The sequence below is a fragment of the Odontesthes bonariensis genome, chromosome 24 (assembly GCF_027942865.1).
Source record: "Odontesthes bonariensis isolate fOdoBon6 chromosome 24, fOdoBon6.hap1, whole genome shotgun sequence".
In the NCBI taxonomy this organism is placed as follows: Eukaryota; Metazoa; Chordata; class Actinopteri; order Atheriniformes; family Atherinopsidae; genus Odontesthes; species Odontesthes bonariensis.
This window is the reverse complement of record NC_134529.1, coordinates 12,899,477-12,926,601: the sequence shown is the minus strand read 5'-3', so window position 1 is coordinate 12,926,601 and position 27,125 is coordinate 12,899,477. Positions and strand designations below refer to the sequence as shown.

The 27,125-nt window shown below is 42.2% G+C and overlaps 1 protein-coding gene across 8 annotated transcripts in view; it reads right to left on the bottom strand.

Annotated features, from left to right (window-relative positions):
* utrn (utrophin) overlaps positions 1–27,125 on the bottom strand; it is a 163,933-nt gene that overhangs the window by 17,586 nt on the left and 119,222 nt on the right. For 6 of the 8 annotated variants that reach the window (XM_075459716.1, XM_075459715.1, XM_075459718.1 and 3 more), the window contains 10 exons: positions 25,583–25,644; positions 23,633–23,707; positions 20,789–20,990; positions 20,027–20,112; positions 18,516–18,673; positions 14,220–14,386; positions 11,623–11,734; positions 7,555–7,691; positions 2,629–2,667; positions 2,072–2,137 (listed from right to left, as the gene is read on the bottom strand). In XM_075459716.1, the coding sequence (XP_075315831.1) occupies positions 2,072–2,137; positions 2,629–2,667; positions 7,555–7,691; positions 11,623–11,734; positions 14,220–14,386; positions 18,516–18,673; positions 20,027–20,112; positions 20,789–20,990; positions 23,633–23,707; positions 25,583–25,644 (1,104 nt within the window). The other 2 variants (XM_075459719.1, XM_075459717.1) reach the window with 2 other exon arrangements.

Genomic DNA, 27,125 nt, shown 5'->3' with positions numbered 1-27,125 from the left:
TGCATCTTTTCTGATGACTCTGTGGCCAGAAACACTGAGTGAAGGTTAATGGTGTGTGGCCAGTAGAAGGTCACAGGCCAGATAAAGCAGTGCTGCAGCGGATGAGCATTCACGATTAAGGTTTTGTGTAGAAGTACACAGAGTTGCGTTTCGACAGAAGTAATCCGTGTCGGCTTTAGAAAAGATAAGACTGATTAGAAATTTATGCAAGGGGAAAGATATGATTAACGCAACGTCAAATCAGACAAGATTTCCATCAGCGCAGCAGAACATTGGTTTGGGGATGTCGTTAATGCTCGGTTGAAGGCGGGTATCTGTTGGTACTATAGCCGGTGACATTAAGGATTTCGCTGCCGGGATCAAAGTGGAGGGTAGCCTCGGAATTCCCTCACAAAGCAGACTGACTGGTCTGACATTTTGTGCATGCATACACAAAATAATGAGCAGATGCAAAAATGTTAAAAGAGCTTTTGTGATTGGTTTAAATTTGTAATTACCCAGACACCAAAAAAAGTTCTATTAAAATGCTACTTAACCCTAATGTTTCCAATGTAGCCGAGGTTCACTATATGCCAATAAACGCTGTGTTTTCACATCATGCATCTTTTGAAAAACTCTGAATCGGTGGCCACATATATTCAAATTTTTATTAAATCCAATATCTAACCATTACCTCCACAGTTATTTAAGGCAGTTCTGAAGGCAAAAGGAGGTCCAACCTACTGCTTGGAAGATTTAACTAACAGAGTGGTCAGCGAGTGTACCATTCTTTATCAAAAGTAATGAAGAATTTTTATGGGGCCAGGGTCCCATAAAAGAGTAATCTGACCCTTATTAAATGTGATTAGCTGCTCGGGTGCTCTTTGAGGGGAAACTGGAGAACATTTTTTGCTTCTCTCTTTGGCATTACAAGGTTTCAAAGAGACTTACAGTACACAAATGGGAGCAAAAAGCTTGTTTTTACTTCCAATTTGGTGCAGTTTCCTTCCTTTTTGTTTGGTCTCTGCTCAATGGACCCAGTTCAGTTACCAGTCATAAACAACATCGTTTGATCTCTGCAGATGTTCTGTCTCTGCGTTTGTTTTCAAGCCTGGAGTGTAATTTCAGATGCGTTTCGGAGAGTAATGCGAATAAACAGCCAAAACATGATCATCATTATCATCATTATTATCCTCATTCCACAGTCATTCATTACTTAAAAATATCTGCACTCAAAAGGCAACTTCTGATACCACATGACATTTAATCACAGCAAATCACCGACATGTGCAGGGTTTTACTTTCATGTTGGTCATTTACCAAAAGGACCATGGTGCTCTCCAAAGTTTGCAAGCACCGGCTGTTTTCCATTTTGTCCCTGCTTTTCATTTTGTGGATTCATTCGTTTACCAAATCTCTCTTATTGCTATCCAATACAGGTTATTGCTGTATTTTAATGAATATAAATTGCAGACTGAAAAACAAATTCTGAACACTGCTTATGCTTCTTGCTCTGCAATTACAAGGATTCATTACTGGTAGTGAACTATATAAAACAAGCTTGAACAAAAAGTGATGTTCTTGTCCTATAGTGATAATGAGCTGTGTTTTACTTTCATGTGCAACAGGTCTTTATGCAAAGGTGTGGACATCTCTTGTAGAACATTTCTGCTGCTGTGGATCTGTGAGTGAGTAACAATTGACCCAATTTCCAGACAATAAGTTAAATATGACTAGTTTTTTTTAACATTTTAAGCAAAATTATTTAAAAAGAACAGAACTTTACATCACTTGGCTTTTCGCTAGTGATGAAAGCCTGTTCCCTAACAAGCTAATTAAGCTGTCTCTTGAGAGCTAAAATCTACTGTGCCCGATGGTTCTCCTTTTTCTTTTTCTCCCACTCAAAAATTGTGCACAACACAACTACACTAATCCCGTTTAAAAAGTCGCGGCCGATGTTTGGTCTTTGAATACGAGGCCTTTTGGAGATCAGCCTATTTCTTTAAACTTAGATGCTCATTGTAACAGAAATTTCACAAGCAAGCTCAGCTTCTGACATGACGACATGGAGACTGGAGAATCCAGGGCATACCTGCTGGCATACTGCTCTATCCTGGAGTGGGTGTCATCATGAGAGAGCTGGGGTGACTGGGACAGCCTGGAAATGAATGGAGTAATGGAGATGAATGAGATTCGGTATGATCACACCGGCTTGTTAAAAGACAGAGATTCACAGGCACATGCACACATTCCTTCACACGACCTAATGGCCCTTCGCAAACATCACCTAGAAACAAATCTGATGATCCTAGAGAGAGAGGAATAGAAAAGAGCCGGGTGATCTACAGAGTGGCTGGATGGTTTCTGACAGCCCGACAGGGATGAGCAACTGAATGCTAGTTGGATGCTTTAACACGGAGAGGAAGGTGAGCAGACAGTGGGGGAGTTTTTGTGGTTGCATGTTTAACCAGTGGGTAAGGCAGGAGGGCAGGCAGGAGGGCAACATGCATTGCAGTCATGGCTTAGCTGGCATGAGGATGTGGGCAGTGGGAGGGAGATGAGTGAGGAGAGAAGGGAGTAAAGGAGGTGTCGTTTAAAGGCATTCCAGTTTGAAGACGAGGTGTAGTTGCTGGTGGCGTGGATACTCACTCATACTGCTCCGGGCACATGCTGATGAGGGTGACGGGACTGTAAGAGAATCGTAAGGAAGGAGGGATGAGGAGTAAAAGTACCAAAAAACATTTTAGGGTCAACACCACACACTGAAAACACAGCAGGGGGGGGGGGGGGGGGGGGGAAGGAGTGGAGGGAAAAGTTGGTCCAGTTTCTGAGCGGCTGGACTTACTGCACAGGAAAAGCAATCAGTTATTTACACTTTGTGGCTGTGGCACCGGTTTAAATCGGCTTTAAAACAGGCTCGTGACCTTCGTGTGTTGTGCAAGTGACAGCTTCAAAGAGGATTCACTTAAATTTACTCTTTTAGAAGGACGACAGCAAAACAGGAAAAAGAAACTTGCAAATGAGGATACTTTTGAGAAAAAAAAAAAGAAGAAAAAAAACACAGGGTGTTGGAGACTGTTGGTTGATGTTACCAAGCCTTCTAAATTTTCTGGTTTCTAGTCCCTGATAATTGTTGCTATTTTTAGAGGTGCGGAAACATTGCTAAACATGTGGGGCACCGTCTCTTCTGAAAAACACAAAGAAGTGTGCTGTTTTCACAGAGGAGGCTGGCTGGAAATTGGTCAGATAAGAGTTGAGGATGACATTCTTCAGTTTCATGCCTTTGTTCCCACATTAAAGCAGAGAAATGCAGAGGGAGACATGTGGCATTGTGGGTACGTTTCTGACAGCAGAGAAGCCACTTGTGTAGCTGCAAGGAGAGTTCAGAACAGAAGATTCAGACAGAGCATCGGGGGGGGTGTGTGAGGAAAAGAGATCGGGTTCGGCAAGGTACCCTGAGCAACATCTTTGCCTGAAGGAAGAGTCTGTGTGCTCATTTTGTCTTTCAGGAAGGGGATTCACTCTTTATCTTTGCAAAGGCTGATAGCTTTGTAGACTATAGATAGTTTTCTCTCACCCAGATTTGTCAGAAATGCATTCTGCGACACGGCTTTCACCTCAACGCGGTAGAAGCAGTTTGCGCTTTAGACTGAAAAACAAGTCGTAACGAGAAAGAGGAGGGCCATGTAGAGCTGTGCTCACTTCACTTTCACTGGTATGGTGCTGAATATATCTGCACAGGCTGAGCTGGAAACTAAATGTAAAAACATTATTCATAAAGTAACCTAATGAGCCAATCTAATTAGAAAACAAACCGAATTAAAATGAAAATCCCAAACACACCATCAGTCTAAAAGATGGTATTTCATTGGGGGGGGGGAGCTTGGTTGAGCTATAAGCTTCGGCTAACAAGTTATTAAACCTGTGTAGAGGGGCATGAAGGAGCCGGCTCAAATCATTCTAAAACTATTATGTCTTGGATCGCTGTTCCCCTTTGGCTCTGTTAAAAAAAAAAAAAAAAAAATGGAACTGCTGACAAAGGGGAAACTGAGAAAACTGCCATGAGTTGACGTCTTTTGTCATCACTTCATAGATTTGTCAAACCCGCAGTGTGGGCTTCAGTTTTCTTAGTTTTTTTTTTCTCTTCCTGGGTGAATGCCCTGGAAGGTTTCTTACAAAAAAAAAAAATCTATTTGGTCCATCATGCTGTGGTAGTCACTTTGTCACAGTTAGCACTGCTTCTTTCCGCTAACTATGCCCCATTGTTTCGGTCAACAGCAAAGGCCGCCTGCGCGCGTGCCGCCACCTCAACCTGTCGCTTTTAGAGAGCCAGCTGCAGGGCTGGAGGGAAAAGTGTGCGAACAGCCATTACACGTGCACTGGGAAAGACAGGAAGTAGATCACTGAAGTGGATCGTTTTAAGGCCGAGGAAGGAAAAAAAAAAGGTTTTATCTAGCACAGCCCAGTTTAGTTTAAATTCCTTCAAAGACTAAAAATAGGTTGATTAATGAAGGGACAATAAATGATTGAGCGTAATGTAATGAAGTCAGAAGCCCTCATATTGTTAGATATTCAGAAAAATTTGAATATGTGAACCGTGTGTCTCAGACAGTCAGGAGTTTGGGGTTGGGAGGTTTTCTTTTAATCACTCTGATCTTTAGTTCCCTCCTGATGAAGAAGAGTGGATTCAGGTCTTGATTCTGGCTGGGACCTACCGTGGCCGTATGTTGCTTTAGAAGCCTGATGGCAAATAAAGGCTTTTTTATTGATTATTGAGAAAGATTGAGAATAATTTTGGCTGCCGTTTTAAGTAAAATAATAATACATATAAATATTATCATAACATAACTTGCCATTTCCAGTCAAAAGAAACTGCTTAAAGACGTAAATGTACAGAGCGGATCAAATTGTGATGTGGATATTAGTAATTCTGGGCAGAACTTTGAATAAACACTGTCCAATAGAAGTTTCTTTCCAACCGAGTTGTGTCAGTTTTATTTGGCAACATCTGTGCATTATTTCAGACCAAAGCAAACTTTTTCATGAATTTCAAAGCTATTCACCTCACTACAGAGCCAAATACACCTCTGTTTGGTCATGTAGGGGAAACATTTGAATGGTTCCATCACATTATCAAATATAGCTGTGACGAATCAAACATCTCATCCAGCGTGACATGAGACGAAGACAGAAGTGGGAGGTGAGAAAAGGTGATACTTTGTTCTCTTTGGAGGTGGAGAAAAACAGAGCGGGTTGAATTGGAAGAGGGATGGCAAGGGAGCATGTCAGTGAGGGCAATTATCCAGCGGACAATCTCATTTTCTCTTAAACTGCTATGCTGCTGTAAAAATTTAAACTTCTACGACGTTCCTTTTCTTAAGATGACCAATGAGGGGCTGACAATGAATTCAGATGGTTTCCAGTGATATAAAGATATCATATCTATTACTATTACTTAACATTGGTGCTTAAAGTCTTTAAATATTTAGAAGATGATAGCTGTAAGTTGATTTATTGGCTATTTTTTCCCCCCCGCAGTATTATGATAAAATACTATGAAAACACGCTATTAATCATGTTCGTATCACAACAAACATTGCAGCAATTGTTTTCGTGTTTTCCAAACGTGCATCAGTCCTCTTGTTAAGAGGGAACCTATGAATCTTGCTCCAATAACAAGAAAATCCATTTCAATTTAGGTCACAGTATTAATTATATGAACACGGAGATGGCAGAAGCCACAAAAGCTGAGACAATACGGGGTTGAAATTATCGTGAGCATTTCTCAACACTGACTGTATGTTAGAACATGGATGGAGCACAGTTCACATGGGAGACCTAATACAAGAAACCAGACTGTAGAATCCTGACAAATGTCCACCAAATCTCCATTCTCCTCTACAATATTCTGAAAAAGAGCTTTGCCTTTTTGCAACTATCTCTGCTGTTTATAGACACCTCTTTTCAGGCAGGCAGCTCTGCAGGAGTCATTTTTTCTTTTTTATGGGAAGTGAGAATAGAGCAAGGTGGGAGATGAGGAGAAGGACGGACAAGAATGGGAGGGATGAGAGAAGCAATAGAAGGAATCTATCTGAGCAGCGACTATGTGCAACTTAGGTTGGGAGAGAGCCATTGTGAGGCAAACAGGCGACTCAGTGTGTGCGCAGATACCAACTGAGAGTTGTTGGTGGTTAAAATGATGCAAAACTATATTGTTCAAAAGGAAAAGAGCATAAGTACGAATGTTTACAACAGGATAGCATACTCACCAAAAACGCCTACAGAAAAATAGAAACAAGATAGAGGGATTATGGAGAGGAAAAGTAAAAAAAAAACTGTAGTCTCAGAGCACACAGGAGGATTTTTGGAAGAGCCACAACTCAGTGGTACTCTTGAGGAGGATGACGTGCTCAGCTGTGAGGTCTGCATAATGCGGGCCTAGTTAAACATCTCTCCGGAGGGATTTAAAACTGCCAGCAGAAGAGGCATAAATTAGTTACTGTGGCTGATGCTGCAGACAGATGATCTAAAGCACGACGGTGGCTCTTGGACTTACAAGTAAAAAAAAAATAAGAATTACAGAAAGTATGAAACTAACACTAACTCTACTGTGCAGTATGAGACGGGTCAGAACCTGTGAACTCCGGATATTTAAGATCTGACAGTATGATTTATATCAGGTGGTTAGAAACTGTCACCTCACAGCAAGACGGTTCCTGATTTGAATCTTGGCTGGGGCCTTTCTGTCTGTGCTGTGCATGCTCTCCCTGTGCATGCGGGGTTTTCTGCAGCTACTCTGGCTTCCTTCCACCGTTCAATAACATGCATGCTAGATTAATTGTCAAAAATTGACTGTAAGAGTGAGTCAGAGTGTGCACGACTGTTTGTCTCTGTTGGCAGACTGGCGACCTGTTTCGGGTGTACCCCTCCCCTCACCCAGTGGTAGCTCGGATAGGCTCCAACGACCCTGAATGGGATTAGGCGGGTATGAAAAATTGGATGGGTGGATTATTTGTAGACATGGGGGGAGCTAATCAGCCTTTCAAAGGGGTTTGTATAGTGTCTTGAGAGGCTCTTAAAAGGCTTGGAATGAACCTTGGCCTAAAATACTGCAAGTTTGACTTAGCATTCTGCCTAAAAGGTGTTTTCCAGAAAACCTTGAAGAAGTCTGGTACCATATAGAGAAGCCTATACAGGCTAAACTACTGTAGATGCCTGGATATGACACCAACTGAGCAACAAGACGACTTGGGTTTGAACCCTGCTTGAATTCATTTTTATCTACACTAGGTAGACTTTCAATTTTAGTTTCCTCTACTTGTTTAAAAATAAACTACCTGGAGAAGTTTAAAAAATGGATTGTGGTTATGTGTAAGCATGAGGCAATGTCATCCATTGCTTTGTGGGTTTCCAATGTAAATCTTTGAGTTTAGCGCCACGTTAACCTTTTGAAACTAAATTTTACAAACAACAAAAACCTCACTGAAAACTGCAAAAAACATCATCCAACACACTTGTTTCCAAACAAAACCAAAGCACTGCTCTGTCTAATCCACATATTCAAGAGTTACTTACGTTTCCAAGTTGTCGCCCTCTAAAACCGTCTGGACTGGAAGGTAGCCCAGCCGTGGATGCTTGGCAAAGTACTTCTTAGATCGGAATTTGTTCTTCAGCACTTTGGTGAAATCTCGCATGTCCTCGCCCGATGTCGTCTGTCACGGGGGGAGAAAAAGAAGACAGAGTTAGTGTTTGTACATATTACTCATTATTCTGTGCAGTGAGCTTAGGCACTTCCACAGCCTCTGGTGAATGTGTAATCAGGATGAGCATTTGTCTGGAAGAAAATGTTTCTGTTAATTAGCAAAGGTGTTCCTCTTGTAGTGATTTCTGCCATGCGAGCAAACAACAAATTACCACAAGAGTCTGGCCAGAAGGAGAGAAAATCCCTTTCCAGAGGATTCTGACAACCACTGCGAACATCCGCACACACACAGGCAGAAACATCACTACAAAATGACAGATACGTGGAATGGGCTTGTTAAAGTTCACATGGCTTATTGCCACGCCATTTAAGATGGTATCCAGAGCACATCAACAACAGCTAGAAAACAACAAGATGCAAATGCTTCATTAAAGATCCCCTCTATATGGCTGAACAGAGATGTTTTTTTTTTAAGGTTAATCTCCTTTTCCTTATTAGATGGAACAAGGATAGATATTAGCACAAAGTGTGAGGTACAGTGCAAGTGAGCAAACAGGCATATGACACGCGCTGCAAAGATCCTCAGCTGAAAGCAAATTGAGTCACATTAATATGTCGGGTGTCATAATCTCTCGCAAGCACCCCGAGGGGACATATTCACGACACCTTGAAAAATGTTAATTCCAGCAAAATGACAGCCGACGCATCAGAACTCAGACTTAAACAACATGATCTCTTAGAAGGTGAAAACAACAAACAAACAAAACACACTTTAAAATGACAGTTTTTGGCTTGTTCAGCGTCACTAACAGAGGCATTTAGAATTATGCTTTCGCCTCTCCAAAAAAAAATTCCCAGCCTAATAAAAAAGCAATATCACAACCAGAAAATAAACAGTACGATAAGGACGGGAGGAATAATTCTATAAAATGGCTGCACTGAGTTGAATAAAAGCGATGCTCGATCTTTAAACGAATCTGGTTTTACTATTCAGCGTGGAGCCTATAAGATTAAAGAAATAAAACTGAAACCCACCATGGTCTGAACATGGGAGAAGGATGAATATAATCATGCAATAATATTCTGGAGGAATCAAGGAAAACTAACTTTTTCACAACAACTGTGTTGGATAAAGTGGAGATGGGCTGAGCTGTGGGATTTAAAACAGTAAGCTGATTCCGTTTTCATTTGATTTCCCTCTGGCAGACATTCCAGCCTTGAATAAATCTCTTTTTTTTTTTCACCATCTAAAGGTTTATTAAATCTTAGTTATGAGTGATAAGCAAGTTTCATATTCAAGTTTCACTGCTTTCCCCGAAAAGTTTTCTTGTTTGGTTCCACAGCCACTCTCCAGCATTGATCTGTCAGTATGCTCGAGGACATTACTTGAGAGCAACACAGTTGGACCAAAAAACAACTCTTCTATAATCCGCCTGCATTCATCAGTTTATCCTCACATCTTCCCAGCTGTTTGTTCTAAACAGCCAGCGGACAGTACCCTGCTGTTCCAGCCACTCATCATAGCAGGGATGGTGAGAAGTTGCGGCTGTTTATTGGAAGGCCTGAACCACAACATTATGGCCGAGTTCCAATATCCGTTTAATCTGTGCATGCGATCTTTATTCATATGCAGTCATTCTTTCACACGAGTTTGTGCTCGTCAAAAATATCTCTTTTCCCACGGACGGAGCAGATCTCTGCCATGCCGATTACTGTCCATCACAGTGTTTTTATCAGCTCGGTCCTGCCAAACAAAGTGTGACTTGCTCAGCTGCCCGGGTCGCTCGGCAACACGCTCTGAGCTCCTGCTGTGCTTCTAACAGAGCAACTCATGTGTAGACTGTCACAAACCATTTGTAATGTCATCTCAGCGAATTTTAAAGAAAGTATGACTTAAACTTCATGCTTTTACTTGCTGTGGCTCAAAACAAACGCATGCTTTCATTTTAATGAGCTACTACATGCATGTGAGTGACAAAAATCCACTTAGATTACGAGATGCAGCGCGGACAAACTAGAAAAAAAAACTTGAATCCAAACGTTAGCAGCTGATACTCGACTGAAATCCTGAATGCCTTTGCTCGTATATTTCTTTCCAACTAAACTGACCGATCACTAAACTGTAGTATTGATATCTAAACAGCAGACCAAGTGTTTTGAAGCTGCAGCAAGATGAAAACAGGAGTGTTGTGTTTGGGGCATCTTAAATGAGAAAAGAAAGATTGCTGCTCCTTAAAGCTGCCCCTTTACAGTCAATATCTATCCCATTTGCAAAATTGAAAAAACAAATTAAGACAGAAATGAGAAACGAGAAGATAAACATGAGTTACTCAAACGATGATGTTAAGTAATTCTAAAAAAAAAAAAAAAAAAGAAATAGAAAAAAGGGGGCGGGCCCGCAAATGTGATTTCCTAATTGAGAAAGAGAGCAACGTTCAACTTTGCCGGTCTCCACTATTCCCCACACTCTTCTCTCAGAAGTGAAATATTGCCTTCTAGCCGAAATCATAAAAAGACCCCAGAGAGTCGGGAGTATTTTACTATTTGTTCACATAAATTCAAATTAAGCCAGTGGTCTGATGTGCGGGATGATTGTGGAATAAATTAAAGAATTGGGAAGTGGGTCGTAAAGACGAGCTACACCTGCACGTTAGCTTAATCAGTAACAGTGAGGGGGTGGCAGTCATTTTACACATTTTAGTAAAACAACTAGCATCCCAAAAATGTTTAATGTTTGTACTGTGTAAAAATAAATGCAGCTAAATGTGAGTTTGTGTGCGTGTGCAGGTATTTTGATTGATTTTCATACTATGGTTTGATTTGAAATGATTGCATCACAAAGCATGGGACCTGCATCTGCTTATGAGAATGACCTGTGTGACTTTCATTTTCCATGTGCTTCAGCCTGCAGGTCTCCTTGTGCTCCTAAAACAAACCCCCCACCATTTCTTTGGCATTTCATTACACATTTGAGTGTTTCTGTCAATAACTTATTAATTTATTATGAGGAGGAGTCATTTTTTGCCTCATTCTCCCATATTTAAAGATGTTTACAGATTTGGGAATTTAAAAGTCTTGGTATTAGAAGAGGAACTCTTGTCCAAATATACGACTCTTATTCTTTTTTTATATATATATATATATATATTTTTATTTTTTTTTGGGGGCTTTTATGCCTTTAATGGATAGGACAGTTAGTAGAGACAGGAAGTAGAGGGCAGAGAGAGGGGGAACGACATGCAGCAAAGGGCCGTCCAATGCGGGACTCGAACCGGGACCAGCTGCAGCGAGGCCTATAGCCTCATGTAAATGGGGCGCCTGCTCAACCCACTACGCCACGGACCACCCCATACGACTCTTATTCTAACGGGATAATGCCCCCCATGCACAAAATAAGAGCAACATCAAATAGTTTGCCATATCTTGTGTGGAAAATTATAACTGGGCTACACAACACCTTTGGGATGAGCAGAAGCATTGACTGCAAGCCAGCCAGAGAAAAATCCCTGCAACCAGCTTCCAAGATCTTGTTGACAGACTTCCCACAAGAGAAAAAAATGTGTTGGCTGCTACAGAATGCAGAACAGTGTTTAAATGATGGGTGTTTCAATGTGGGAACTCATGTGGTATTAACCAAACAAAGAAAACCAGAGATTTAGATGTGACAAGAAGATGGAGTGACAGCATGTTGATGCTACACAAGCTGAAAATATATGTGCAGCTGTAACACTTCTGAAGTACCTCGCTGTGTGCAACAGGAGAATTAATATGCAGGCGTTGGAAGATGTCTGCGGTTTATTTGACATTAAGATGGTTTTGGAGGTAACCAAAGCCTGGAACTGTGAATTTGTGTGCCTTCATGAAATGGGTGAGCGGAGTGTGTGAGCGTGTGAGAGGGAGATATGAGATGAGCGACCGAACAGCGTGTGCTGCTCCCTCACCGGTGTGCAGTACTCCACCATGGGGTAGTTGAGCTTGTGGCCCTTGGCGGTGCGCCCAGAAAAGAAGCAGCTCTGACAAACGTCATAGTTGAAATGCTTCAGACTGCGATACCTACAGAGACACACAAGGAGACAGAAGGAGGTGAAAAACGATGAAAGTTGAGGAAGTAGAGTCTGCAAATGTCACTTTCACGTCTTCGGGGGGGTCCTGCTTTTGTGTGTGCGAACCGGTGAACACATATGTAGTCCTACGACATGACTCATCGTCTGGGGAGCCGGTGATTCAGACTATCACTCTTGCACAAAATCCCCCACACAGTCATGCTCACACGTGCGCACGTACACAATATGCTGACAAAATGACAGATGGCTGGATTTCTACCAAAACACAACATGGCAACAACTGTTGGGATGTTGTCCTCAGCAGCAGCTGTAGCTAGACTGCCATTTAACAGCTAAATTGAGAAAGGAGCCATTCAGACATAATAGCTCAAGTCTTTTATCTTTCTCTCCTCTCAAGCTCTCCCCAAGGTTAGCTGACTGATGAGCTCCAAAAGAGAGCCATATATCAAAGGATGCAACAGTGCACACGACGGCACTAAGTCAAATATGCCATTAAGTACTGACAAGCAGCATATTACTATGAGGAGAGGGCGTTAAGTCACCTTCACTCTGGAAATGATGAGATGGCCCTGAATTAATTAGTTTACCCACCAAACAATTTTTGTTAATCATGTCTGTTGCTCTTAGGTGAAACCCTCATGTCTGTTAAAAAAAAGGGTCAAAATGGCAAAAATTGTGTTCAAGGTTTCCCCTAAAATGTGGTTTACAGAGTAATTTATCAAAAGAACGCCAATGTGAGCAGTGAACAGTGAATGGGAAAGTATCGATGAAATAATGGTAAAAAGTTACATTTAGCCAATTTCTGCTTTTGGCTAACTACACCCCTTTCTCTGCTTGCTTACCAACGTCTTTTTGTGCACTTTTAGCAGCAACACATGGTGCTAAGCCACAGTGGAACAGCCCACCCAGGTTTATGGGAGGCATGTATTTTGTGGTCAGTTTAATCAGAATGCAACCAGCCATCAGTTTACATTATCATTTTCCTCTTTCACACAAATGTGCTGCTAACTGATATAAAAAAAAAAAAATGTATCTTTTAAAATCATTTGGCTATAATATACAATAACCAATTAAAGCATTCTATTTGAAAACTTTTGTTCTGCAGAAACGACCTTTAACGTGACATTTTCTGATCGCAACTGAGCTTTAATTACTTCCATTTACATGAATATGTAAATATAATGTACGCCAAGGACAAGTTTGCTTGGATAAAGGGGAAATAGTGCACATTTAATGTGGCTCAGTGGCTTTTTAGCCCTTTTATTGGTTTGTAGCTGTTAAGATTTGTCAAATATAATTGACACCTCTGGTCACAGATGATCCATTAAACCCGAAGTGCTCTGACGACGTCCTGTACCAGGGGTAAACCTGCAGATCCGTGTCTCCCTCTCAAAGCAAAAAGTACTCAAAACCAAATCATTTTTAACATAACCTAAACAAACCTGAGGATTTTCTGAAAAACTTGGCAGATATGTCAACATTCCCTAAAACTGTTATATTTCAGCATTTGTAGCAGTCAGAAACATGAAATAAAAACCATTCGAGAGCTTAAAACTTCAGCTTTCATTCGAGATGGTCTGTGCTCGTCTTGAAATAAATACCCTTGTTTAAAAAAGGCTGTATACTGTACTTACATCTTCTCTGTGGTCTTCATACATTAAAAAACCTCCTCTACTCAGAAGGAAAAAAAAATCTACGTGTAACATGCTTGGTGTCATGTCGCAAGACCACACAAAATGCCTGCTGTGCATTTTCCTTCCCTTTTCATTCTTGCTCGCTGCCTTTCCTTCCTACGGTCGTGCGCTCTCATCGATCAATGACACAACTTGGGAGACGTGTACTTCATCAAATGTCTAAATGCGTTTCTGTTTCTGCTTGCAAAGCAAGGGGATCTGTAGGGGACAACGCTGCCACTCTGCTCCACTTAGCATGGTGTTATAACAGTCTTCAGGCACAGGAAAAAAAAGGCTTTTCCCACTCGAGGGGTCAGGAAAAAACTGTGAGCTTACTAACCGACTAACCTGTTGCGACTGTGCGAGTGTAACTCATCAAGCTGAAGCAAAGAAAGTTCCAGGAGTGTGCGAGCTGTCACAGTATCAGACGGAGGTCTGCTGTAGGTTGCCTGCGAGGGCGCTCGGTGAACTTTGAGAATGCGGCGGGTGACCTGTGTGTTTGTGAGCGCTCCGTTTTTTTCGCGTATGTGTGCATGTTTGGTTACAAAACCTTTTGGACGGTATTTAGTCAGTGGTGTATGAGCTGCTGACATTTAGATAAATGGCTGCCCTCCAGAGCAGATGTGCCCTTTATGTTCAACCAGGAGAGAACAACCCGGAACAGTGTCACATTCTGTGTATACATGTGTGTAGCCCGTTACAAGCTGCAGACCAAGTCACCTGCTTTTTTTTGCGTGTGCTCCTTGAATTCTAACGCACTCTGATCAATGCTAAATATGGGAGAGATGTGAGCGTCCTTACCTGAAACCCACAATAGGACACTCCTTGCAGATGTTACACTTGGCCTGATGTTTCGCCGTCTCTGCGGCTGCCACTCTGTGCAGGACGGGAAGCCAAACCATCGACTGGGGCTCCAGGCGCATCCAGTCAACAAACTGCCGAGGCTCCAGCTCCACCTTATTGTGTACCTGTGCATTGAAGACGAAAGGTCAAGCTTTAGGAGCCTGTTAATCTAAAGTTTATCAACCGTATGAAGTTTATGGTTTCTATAAAAGTTCAACAAAGGGAGCCGACAAACTGTAAAGGCACTTTTGCTGCGCCAGATTAAAAACGTGCACAACAGAAATGAATAACAGGCTGTAGCTCCTTATTCATTACTGAAATCCTAATAAACATGCGGACAACTTTAAGATGACTATATATATATATATTAAAGTGACAAGTCCCTGAGGCGCGTAATGGCTTTGAGTTGTGAAGCGAGACTAAATAATTTTTACGAGCTCTTTATTCACGTTTACTGCTTGAATATCTTATAATAAACATCGATTGATTTTAACACCCTCACTGGCCTTGTCCTACACGGCTGTAGCTGTATTGTTAGCCAACAGCCATGATGCTTTGAGCACATAGCTATGAAAAACTCCCAAACTCCTACTCTCAACTGATGCTCTAAACTTTTGGAGGTGTTCCAGTTTATGTAACTTTTACAGTGCCAAACCTGTTGTTTTAAGTATCATTTTGCTCTCCACTAATCTTATCTGCTATTGTATATGTGTATCAGATAATTAACCCATCTGCTTTAACTGAATCCAACATGAAATATTAGCTGCAGTGTTCGCAAAATATTTTTCAACTGCAGATTATAATGAGGCACAAGCCAATACAGGGTGTTTGAAGCATTGACGGGGCTGCTGTTACAGCTAAACATATCAAAAGGCAACCTTTCTATCATCCCTGACGCACAAAAAGGGCAGCGAATGCAACAAAGGGCAGAATACATCTGCAATAAAAGGAGAGAATTATCAAAAGGTACAGCATGTGTGCGTGTTGCCCTGATCCTTTTCCCAGGCTTATGCTATGAAAGACTTTGCAGCATCTCGGCTTTATTAGCATATCCCCCTGAAGATAAATTTGTGCTTTGAAACAAACCAAACTCAGGCACATTCCAGCCCAAAAATTATAATCAGGGATTTACTGTTTAAATTAATATTCACAGCTGGCTCCCAAAAAACATCAGTTGGCAGTGAGATAAGATTAAATTATTTATACGAAATGTGTTTGTAAAACTAATTATAGAAAAAAGTCAAGCACCAAAAAAATGGGATCTTATATCTGTTCCGATGTGTACTCCTCTTCACTCAAGTTTTCAAATGTTCCCAGTGAAAGGTTGCTTTTCAGACTAGTAGTTCAGATAGGTTTGCCTTCTGAGGTCTAAATTACTCATCTGTAATATCTCTTCTTAAACATCGTTCTAACAGGAAAGCATCGTCGGATAAAGACAGAGGCTTTATGGAGTGAACACCACAAAACACTAGAGTTCAGAAGAGTAGCAACAGATGTACCACCGCCCAAGTATGTCCATATATACAAGCAGATATTCAGAACATCTCACACGAGTGCATTTATTTAAGTACAACCCAAACATTCCAGATCTTTGTGCAAATATCAATCTATTTCTTAACTCTTTTCCACTGTACACAACCATTTTGAGGAGAAGTAAATCTCAAAAATCTTATTCTCATTACTCCTACACCAGCTGTATTTATTAACTACCTAAAATCACCCAAATTTGAAACTGGTGTGGTCCACATCTGTCCAGCTCATTAGGATAGTATAAATGACTTTCCTGAAAACTGCAAAGGTCCTTCTATTCAGAGCTGGGAGAAACACTGCAGTCACTGCATTGGGATATATATAGATATACATCAAAAAGGGTTCATCAGAAAGTAATCTGGCACTTAACAAATAAATCAATGATGGAAACACGTTCAAATGTGTCTGTTTAATAGAAGACTGATTGTAGACTTTTGAATTTTTATTAGAATCACCCTCGGTGATTTATGTGAATATGTTGGGGTGGAGATGTGAGGGCAGCAGGAGAGTACAGGACTGGTTCAAGGTCCTCAATCAAGTATCAAATTTCTCAATACCTGAAAATCTTGAAGTGACTCTTATAATCAGCCTGTGTAAATACACTGATTGTGGTAATCGGTTACACTGCATGTAAAGGGAATTACACCTGCTTTTTTTTTTTTTTAAAACGTGAAGTCGACGTTGACCTTCTGATTAAGAGGCGAGATTACCTCCAACTAATTCTTCCCTCCGACGACATCTGGCTTATCTTTAAATCCTCAACCCTTCCATTTTGACCTTCGCATGCAAAATCTCACCCTCTGTCCTTTCACATATATTAGTCCCATCTTCACCTCCTCTCCCTCCTCCTTGCCATCTAATGGCAGAATTATGGCACTTACAGATTAATTACTTCCTGGCTGAAAGGATGACTGGATAGAGGGATGGATGGACAAATGAAGGAGAGCAACAAAGGAACAGTGAAGGAGGCCAAATTTATGGCAGTGAGACTTGTTCATCACAGACCCATTAAACCTTGGAGTGGGTGACTGCACTGTCACTGGCAGGGCAAACTGGTGCACAGGGTGGCACAGAGCTTCGCTCGTCTATCTGTATGAATGTGTAAATGCAGGAGAGACAGTGAGAGATGAGGGGTGTGTGTGTGTGTGTGTGTGTGTGTGTGTGTGTGTGTGTGTGTGTGTGTGCCAAACATGGTTGGATGGTTGAATGATTAATGAGCAACTGAACTACAGCTGACACAGAGATTCATGACCAGGTCTGTGGGCAATTTGTCTGTGCATACGCGCATGTATGAGTTAATATAACATCAACACAGCGAGAGTTTTTTTTTTTCTTGTTCGTAAGTCTTTTTTAAAATAGAAAACGGAGAGCAAGATGCACTTTAAAACCTTTTTGTTTTTGAAGGTGCAGTACAGAAAATCAGTATAAATGGTTCAAAACTTAACGTTTGGCTCCCATTCATGACTTCTGAAACATGGGCCTGAGGAGAAACAGTGAAAAAAAAACAAAAAAAACGTGAAGCCGGGGGGATGGAGACATCATTAAATGCTGGTAATGTCCAGAGATAAACCCAAGCAAAGCGGTTAACTGGCTGCAGTAAACTACTAAAGGACAGCCAGCAGGAGCCTGGAAGCCACTTGAGGCTCCATGGTTGGTCAACAAAGCTTAAATATGGACTCACATTTTACAGGATTGAGGGGGACAGATGTGGATAGAGGAGGTAGGAGAACCTAAAGACCTTAATGACCAGTATCTTTTAGGAGATGCACTGAATCATGCAGTATCAGATAGGTGGACTAAAGTCCTTGTAATAGAAATCTTTAAGCTGAAATAGATTCCAGGAACGTTTTGTGTTTGTAAAAGACAAAAAAATGTTTCCAAAAACATAAAAAAAAACAATTCCCACTGGGGATCTGTCACCTTATCAGTTTTTTTTTGTGTGTAACCGAATGTAAAAAAGTACTGTGAGAGAACGCAACAGATATTTTGTTTAACCTTTGAACACTGCAGCTCACAAGAGGCAGAAATCTGCAGCCCACGAAGCTCTGAGTCCTGAACTAGCAAGTTTGACAAACTCAGAGCATCTGCTCTTACTTTGGCTTCACGAAACCTGACAAAAACAACAGTGGTGAGCGTCACCACACCGGTAACTAACTAATAAACTGCAACTGCAAACACATCCATGTTAAAAGGGGTGGTGTTGGCACCAGAGGACAGATCCTAAAAGTGAATCTGAAGCCACATATCTGTCATAAGAAGAACAAATGAGTAATCCAACAATACATTAAATGCCAAAAACAAAATGGGTGAAGCAGCCAAAGCCAGGAAGGAAAGCTGGTTAAAAACCACCCGTGGTAATTCGTTATCTAAGGGACTAATTAATATCACTGTGACCTCATTAAGGCACGACTTGATCTGGATATCATCACTGTCATGTATAATCCTGAAATATATGTAAGTGTTTTCTTATGGTGTCAACTTTTAGAGCAAATCCTTAATATATGGTATGGTTTCAGGAGCAAGTAAAGAGCTAACACATAAAAGCATAAATCAAACGGCTAAGTAAGCTTTCCTGCACAGGTCAGCGCGAGTGGTAACGCTCTGCCAAACAGATAATCCATCCATCACAGCATTAGATTATGAAATTTATAGTTTGGAAAATCATAAGGCGTGTGTGTGACTACATTGACGTGCAGGTTTGTCTTCATCTTGCTGTGAACATACGTGCTGGAAGCAGCTGCGGACACTGGGCTCAATGTTGGACCCTCCAAATGCGGCCACCTCCCCCAACTGCCTCGGGATCTGGATGGCTTCATGGAGCAGCAGACCGAGCTGTCTCTGGTCGCAAGTGTCGCCTGATGATGCAACCTGGCTGAAAAGATCTGTGGAGGAGCGAGGCGGAGCAAGAATGAAGAGGGGTGGGGTGAGGAAGAGGTAGAAGAGGGGGGGGTATCAGAGCATGTGGGTGATATCAAGAAGAATAGATGCACGTATAAATAGATGTAAAGGAGAGAGTGACGGTGTAGCTGCGAGTAGGAGTAAAAGTGTTGTGAAGTGTGTGTAGATGCGTGTGGGAGGTGGTACGGAGGACACAGAAAGCAGGAGGGAAACAGATTCCTTTTTAATCTCTCTCTTAGTTCTTCCATGCTCGGCTTTATCCCTCTAATCTCTCCTTTCCTGCCTCCAACTCTCTTGCACTTCTCGTGGAGATCGACAGAGCTGTACTGGATGACGACGCCTGCCCCGTGACACATGTTGATACTTTTTTTCTGATAAATCTTTGAAACACGACAGAGCTCGTGCACAAAATGAGCAAAGACAGATTAATCCGGGGAAAGAGAGAAGATGGAAAAACGTACAGCGTGACAGGTCTTTCTGCTCTGCCTGCAGCTGTCCCTGATCCCCACGTGAAGCCTGGCGGTGATTCCAGCTACTGTTACGCATGTGTGTACATGTATGGCACATGCAAACACCAAAAAATGATGTGTTTGTGACCACCATTTTTTTTTTTTTTCCACAACTCCAATGACATCCGACTCATCAACACCTACATCTCCGTCTAAATACACTCTGCTGCGCAATTACATATAACATTTTCAACAGCCACCAAAAGAGCACCTGGTTAGGTATTTGTGCCATGCAGTGAGACTATATGCATGGAACTGACAGTCAATGAAACTCTAAAAGAGTGAGGAAGGAAGAATGCAATCAACCGTGCTTGATACCCTTCTCAAGCTAATAGAAACTGCCAGTGGAACGAATAGGCTCGGGGATAGGGTTCACGCCACGGCAAGAGTGGGGAAGAGGAAAAGTGAGAGTAAGTAAGATAGGACAATGGACAAAGTGGAACTGTTAGATAGATGAACATTGGTGTGAGCAGTGACAGCAAAGGAAGACAGACAGCGGGAGATAAAGTGGCAGAGACAAAAAGCAGGAAGCCAGACTGACAAGTCTCCTCCCAGGGCAGCAAGCCTACACTCTCTCGCTCCTTAATCCTCCAAAAAATAAATCAGAATGCATAATCAAATAAAGAACCGGGGAAACACGTAGGAGGTCTCTCATCCAATTAGACAAGCTGTTCTACAGCTCTTTTATTCTGACTGTGGGTTTGATTAATACTGCTGGGGTTACAGCAGTGCGGGTCGGGCTTGCTGCAGACTGAAGTGCACAGGCAGGCGGGGACAATGGTGCGTTTAGAACGTCTACAAATATATCACCTACTCATTTCTACTTACACTTGTATTTCTCCTCCAAGTGTCCCTTAGAGAGGGAGAGCAAGCCGATCTTCATGGACAAGACGCGGATCTTCCCAGTGCGGCCACTGCAGACAGAGAAAACCAAACATGAGAGCAGAGCGATTAAGTCATATTTAGCCTCAGTGCAAAGTTTTCTGAAAGAATAATGCTCATACTGCATGCCACAGCCTTGACAGAAAACCGTTACCCGCCTGGAAAGAGGGACCTTTGACTCATTGTGTGTGTACGTCTATGAATGTGAGAGATGGTGTGATTCTAATTAAATTTCCTGTGTACCCCACAAACAGTGTTTACACCAGTCAGGATGTTGGCAAACAGCATCTGTGCACACATGAGATTACACAAAGAGCGATGTACATTGATGCTGTTCAGACTTGTGCGGCATATATTTGCAAACGTGCACGTGGAATGTTTGTTGACGCTTAACGCAGTGTGCAGCAGCAATTTGGATTTCCAGGGCGATTGGCGGCAGATGCAGCATGCTGACAATATCAATATGCTTTATATTTACAATTTTTACAAATGCGATGCATTGTATATTTCAGCATATTTCAATTTGTAAACAAAAAGCACGTGAGGAATCAAATGTTATCGTATTACAGGACTTTGTTGCATTCACTCCAAAAGCAAAGATGCCAGTGGCAACATAGAACATGCAAAATCATTAATGACTCATTTAGAAAAGCTTATCGGTTGATCCATAATCTCCAGCATGATTAGATAACAGATTCGCATACGCACGTGTCATAAACATTGAGCAGCCAGTTGAGACACATGTCGACGCAGAGAGGCACGTTAACCAGGTCTTTGTGCTCCTGCTCCAGGCCGTCATAAATGGACGTCAGGCAGTTGATGACGTCAGGGACGGAAAGCAGCTGACTGTTGTTTGTGAGTTTGTGCTGCTCGAAAGTGTTCTGGGCGACACTGAGATCCAGCAGGTCCACTGCAGGCGGCGGGGACGGTCGGGTCACGAGAGAAGAGAAGGAACAAGGAGACGGGAAGGAGGAGAATGGGTAGAAATAAGTGAAGATGGGAGGAGTACAAAAGGAAGGTTAACAGTGACCAGGGGCAAAGTGACACAGAGTGACAGAGGCCAGAAGAAAAATAAGAGAGAGAGAAAATCATTAGTCACACCTCTCGCTTGTTCGCTGAGCTTTCAACAGCAGCAGCCCAGATTTCTTAAAGAATACCAACAAATCTACTCTGAAAAGAACAAGCAACTGAAAATAGCACAGACTGTTCATAGAGGCACATTAAAAAACAGATATTTTTGTATAAAATAGTTTAAAACCATGAAGTGGTCGCTTTCACTGCAAAAACAGACATTATGGTGAAATATGAACAAATGGGGCAACATGTGTAACAGACTGAGGGCAGACGAGTTTCTTTTCATTTCATTTGCTTGGCTACATTTCCGAGGACCCAAAAGGACTGTTATTGTTGAAATCAATATTCATGCTTCCATCATGTTTGTACTGTACTGACAAAAAGAGAGAAATCTGACATCCTAATCAAAAATGGTGAGCTGCAAAAACACACACAAAGACATGTAGATAAAACAAGGTGGAGGAAGTTATCATAAAATACAACATGAGCTTTAGTATATTGAATGTCTGAACACAAAGTATCTCTATTACTCTGTATAATCTTCACAAAATAGGCAAAAAACTCAGCCATTAGTGGGAGACTACTTTTCCAATAAAACATGAAGACTGAAACTGACATGAAATAACTAAAAGGAATCCCAATGTTCACATTAAAGAACACTTATTCCTGTTCCTGCCAAGGGGTAAATGAGACAATCAATACCACACTTCTATTTCTATCAATCTGCTCAACATCAGAGTAGATCCGTCAGCTGATGAGCTTAGCAGTAAGGCTGGAAACAAGAGAACAGCTGGGCTCCCTCTGCCCAGCACGTCTCGAGTTCCCTAATTATGTCATTTCTTATTTATATGTGTCAGCAGGACCGCAAATAAGCAGATGAATTTAAACTCAAGTTAAGGGCAACTAGACTTCTACCGGCACTTCTTGAAGTTTCTTGAAGATGTTTCACCTGTCATCCAACAAGATTCATCAGCTCTGAACTCAGAACAAAGTAGGCCTCTTGAATGAGAGGTAAAACATCTTCAGCAACTAAGATGTTCAACTGCTTTCTCTCTCTCTCTCTGCGGTTCTTTTTAAAACATTTTTTAAAGGACCGGCAGTGCAGATTCCAAAAAATGCAAAGAATTAGCTGTTAATATTCCAGAGAGGTGCCATGTTTTCATGTTAATTTATGGAAACGCTTCTCTCATTCCCTCTCCTGACTTCTGCCTCCTCTCAGAGTCCCGAGACAACACCAATTACTGGGGTAATTCCCACGGAGCGGGGACAGCAAGGCAGCCGTGCTATCAGATGCTATCAGAAAGCAAAACTTTGCTTCTCTCCAGCTTCGTCCTTACACGCCGCTGAGAGGGCTGTGGCACATTAGCGAGATGCCATGCAAGCTCATTTGTGCTTTTTCGAGCCTCCTGGCACAGACTTAACCCAATTAGCCGTTTCATAGTATCCCTGTCACACTTGTATGTGTGTGCCGTCCCCCTCTCCCACGATCGCGCAAACACACCAACATTCGCAAAGCCACACACGAGTCTCCAACCACATGGATCCAGGCTAGTGACAAAATAAGTGCAGCTCCCTCTGCTGTGCCCCTGTGCGCTTTTTGCCCCATCGCTGTTCTAATCTAATGGCTGAAATTGAATTGCAGTGTCTCGTATCAAACTCACTCAGGCTGATGCATTCCCGTCACACACACACACACACACACACACACACAAGTGCTCAGAGAAGCAATCCGAAATAGAAAACTAAAACGCCTGAATCATTCACACTCATTAACAACTAACAAACAGAAGAAAACACTCTGATATCCACAATTACTCAATTATACAGTGCTGCACACACACCTGTACTTTCGTAGTTTGTTTCATACACACAGACACACACACACACCCAAACAGCAGGGTGTAAACGAGCAGTGCTTGCTCGCAGTATTTTGTTGCATTAATAATGTCAACAGCTGGATAATAGTTATCATTAGTCACCATTATTACACTGTGCCGACTCCAAGTAGCTGCAACCATGCCGGCTGAAAGCTCGCAAAGGGGGAGAGGGAGTCTACATGCACCTGCAGTGTGTGCATCTGTGCTTGTACGTGAGGTTTGTAGCCACCTGTGATTGTGGGGAAAAAGCCGCCTTTATCAAAGCTTCCATTTCCAAAGGAGAAAGCTGCACCTCTCATGTTTGGAATAAAGCAAACAGCCTAAAAACATCCTGGCTGTGCACTCCAAATTAGGCTATATTCAACAGGCTTAAGCACGAGTTGTGACTGTGTGTGGACACACACACACAAAAACACACACACATGAATATATTCATGCAGCTGGGGTAATTTTAAAGCCAAAATATTCCTGGCCCCCATGCTGCTCTGGCACAGCATCTGGCAAAGTTTCAAATCATGACTGCATCCTCTCAACATCAAAAGAAGCAGGTCACGGCTGTAGATACTAAAGGTGCATGTGAGTGCGTGCGTGGCTTACTTACAGCACAGGGCTTTCTGTAGTCGGCGGATCTTCATGGCTGTTCGGTATGCGGAGAATCTCACATTGTTCAAGTCCGCTTCGGGCAAGGAAAGAGACAGGGAGATGAAAGGTAAATATACAATGAGAAATTGGAGGCAGAAGATCAGAAAACACAAAGTAGCAGAAATCTGCCTGGAGGGCAACACAAGCAGGACCTGATTCTTCACTGAAATCTGACTTCTGCCGGTTATCATCTACGGAGGAAGGGGTGCTAATGTGGACGCTATAATTAGGTCAGAGAGTTCCGTCTCCGAGGGGGCCGGTGCTATTTGTTGATCTGCTGGCCTACAGCAGACGCTCCCAAAGTTTCACAGGTTATTACTAATCAGGCTGCTCATTAAAGAACAGTCATACTGGCTCTCCCACAGGGACACAGACATGAATATGGACACGGACATGGAGAAGGAAAGAAGCAAGAGATCAGCAACTGTCAGAGGGTTAAATGAAAAGACTAGTATGTACACGGTTGGGAAGTTTGCACACCTCCGGGGCAAATATCTTAACTTGTTGATTTCTGAAGTGGAAAGAAAGAAATAATCCCCCTGCAGCAGAGATTAAAATGTGTTGACACTTAGTGACTCGCCTTCAAAAACACTTTCATGACAACTGATTCTTTCGATTTGTGATTCAGGAATTTTTTTAACCACTCTTGCATGCAAATCAGTTCAAGCTCTGAGATATTTTTAGGCTGCCTTCACAGCTAAAATAGAACGGTCTTCAGATCTTCAACCATGATAAAGTCAGAGGGACTGTAAAGGCCTGTCCAAAAGTTTCAGTCTGTGTTTCTTTTTATGGCTAAAAGTGGATTTTGGGATGTGTTTGGCATCCTGTTGTGGAAGCAAACTTCCTTTTTTCTTTTTTTAGGCTGACAGTATACACATCGATCCACTGACATCCTCTTCAGACAGACTGTACCGGTTCTCATTGTTGCTCAATTTTAACTTCTGTCCACAACAATGGCTGAAATAGCTCTCTGCTTTATCCTCATGCAACCTCGCAGGCTTTTCTCCGTCTTTAGTGATGATGTTGCAGTTAAAACTCTGTAGACGACTCCTCTGTGTAAACTCTGTGTTAAACTGCAGAGTGGAACTGTGGACTGCCACTCCTGTGTCACATAAAACTGATGTTTTGTTGTTTTGTTTTGTTTTTTTTTCTGCTCACTTTAACAGTTCTCCTTAATAGCTTCAATGTCTTATAATAGACCCACTCTTGTTGTGTAGGCATTCATTTTCTTCTGTAGTTGCTTAGAGGAGACAATGAAGTCTGAAGAGGCAGAGAATGAATTTTCACCTGCCTTAAAGGCCGGCACCTTACTATATTTGTTCAGTGTTGATGCAAAGGTTTGCAGAAGCACATGTGCCTGTTGTGGCTGCTGGATGCCCAAACTATGAGAAATAGCAACCTGAAACATAGGCTTGTGTTTGTGCCGCTGCTGGCCTTTTTGTCCTGCCACGTTGTGGAAAGGACAGAATCGACGGGGTGCTTTTTCATTACACTTTTTTGGCTTTGTGCTTTTCTCCTCTGGAGACCCGCTCCCCCCCTGCAATCCTCAAAGGTCCCTCAATTACACCTCTAGTGTAGTGCTAAGTAGCAAGGAGAGAGGAAGCTTCTACGGGAGCTCTTAGATAGGAAGCATGGGTCCATTCTCTGTTTCCTAAGTCTTTTCTTAAATTGTGTGACATATAGTTCAAACACCATCTGGTTAAAAGGGGATTTCTTTATCCTTCCACTGTACTGGAAATGTATTTCTCGGATATTTATACGAATAAGCCTTAACCTTGGCACCTAAATCTCAGCTAAACGCCACTACATGAGTGTCGTAACATGTTCAACATTCAAGGTTCTGTAAAATATCGTGTGATGTAAGACACTCGGGACCTAGAGCCACCATGCGTTAAAGTGGGTTTTGTACCTAGTGATTGGTAGAGCTCTGTCATCTTCGGATGATCCCAGCAGGTCGACTGTGTCTGGTGACTGAAAACCACAAGAGGAGAAGTTAGTTAGACTTAGAAGCACCAAACGCAATTTGAGAGACAAACAAAACGGCCTCCAAACGCACACGGAAAAATACTTTCTACATTTCCAAGCCTTTGTCACAAATGAAAAACACGTTAAGTCAAGGACAGACGAGACAAGTTTGAACACAAAGACACACAAAATCACACGCACCAAAAAAACAAGTTGACTCAAAAAGCTGGCAGAAGGGACACACACATGGAACTGTAAACAAGTTAACAACACTCCTGCAGTCCCTCTTTGGCGTTTGCCAACACTGCTGATGATGTTATTGGCAGCTCTATTGTCACCGTCTCTGAATTCAGGACAGGCTACCTTCCAACAAAACCGAACACAGAAATCATAAAAGAACTGAACAAAAACACCATCAAACACACAGACACATTCTGTGAATCTTCATCTCTTCACCACAGGGTATCTTTTCAAACACCACGGGGACATGACAATAAGGAGTTTCAAGTCTCGATTCACACTTCTGCTTCAGACTCTCACAAAAAAAAAAACACACACACTGCAACACAAACCAGATCTGCAGAAAATTCAACAGCACAAAAATAAACAACAACAACAAAAAAAAAGCCCATGAAAATAACGATCAAACACGACTGCCTTCATATACACGGGACACGGAGGAATGGAGTTTTTTTTTCTCAAGCTGCAGCTGTCAGTCAGAGCATCTATTTGAGCTGTGCTGGCTGTGACATGGCTCAAGTGTTTCCGTTTGAGTGTGTATAAGTTTCATGAAGGCACCTGGCTGTCAGCAGCCACACTCAGATCTGTGTGCAATGTTTTGAGAGGTATTCTGGAAAGAGGGGGGGGGGGGCTCCCCTGTGGAATCTGAAATGGCAGGAAGTAAAGTCAAAGCGCAGCTGTGGATGGCATAAGCTCTCCTCGTATGCAGATGTTCATCACTATTCAGCAGCTGCACAGGCTGATAACCTCTTTCACAACTGAGCAGGAGCTGAAAATGATCAGACCCCCCCCCCCAAAATTAGGTGGAAGACTACTGGCTATCCAGGCTGTGAATGGCTGAAACTTATCACCATGAAACATTTGTCACCAAAGTGTGGAAGGGCTCGACATAGATGACACGAAACTTTAGGTTATTTACATAACCCCGGTTCTCTGAGTAATATGAGTGAGATGTCTCACTATGGGATGCACGCCCCCGCTGCAGACCTCAGAAGCATCAATCTCATTACGCCAATCCTGATTGGCTGGTGAAACGTGTCCGTCCGCACCAGGTAGTCCCACCTACCTTAAATACCTCCTGCGGACGGCACCACGTCATTCAAGATAAGCACCTCTTCTCACTCGCCCAAGCAAGAAGGGTTGTCTGGTGAGACATCTCACTCATATTACTCAGAGAACCGGGGTTATGTAAATAACCTAAAGTTCTCTTTCATAATATTTCGCTCGATGTCTCACTATGGGATATG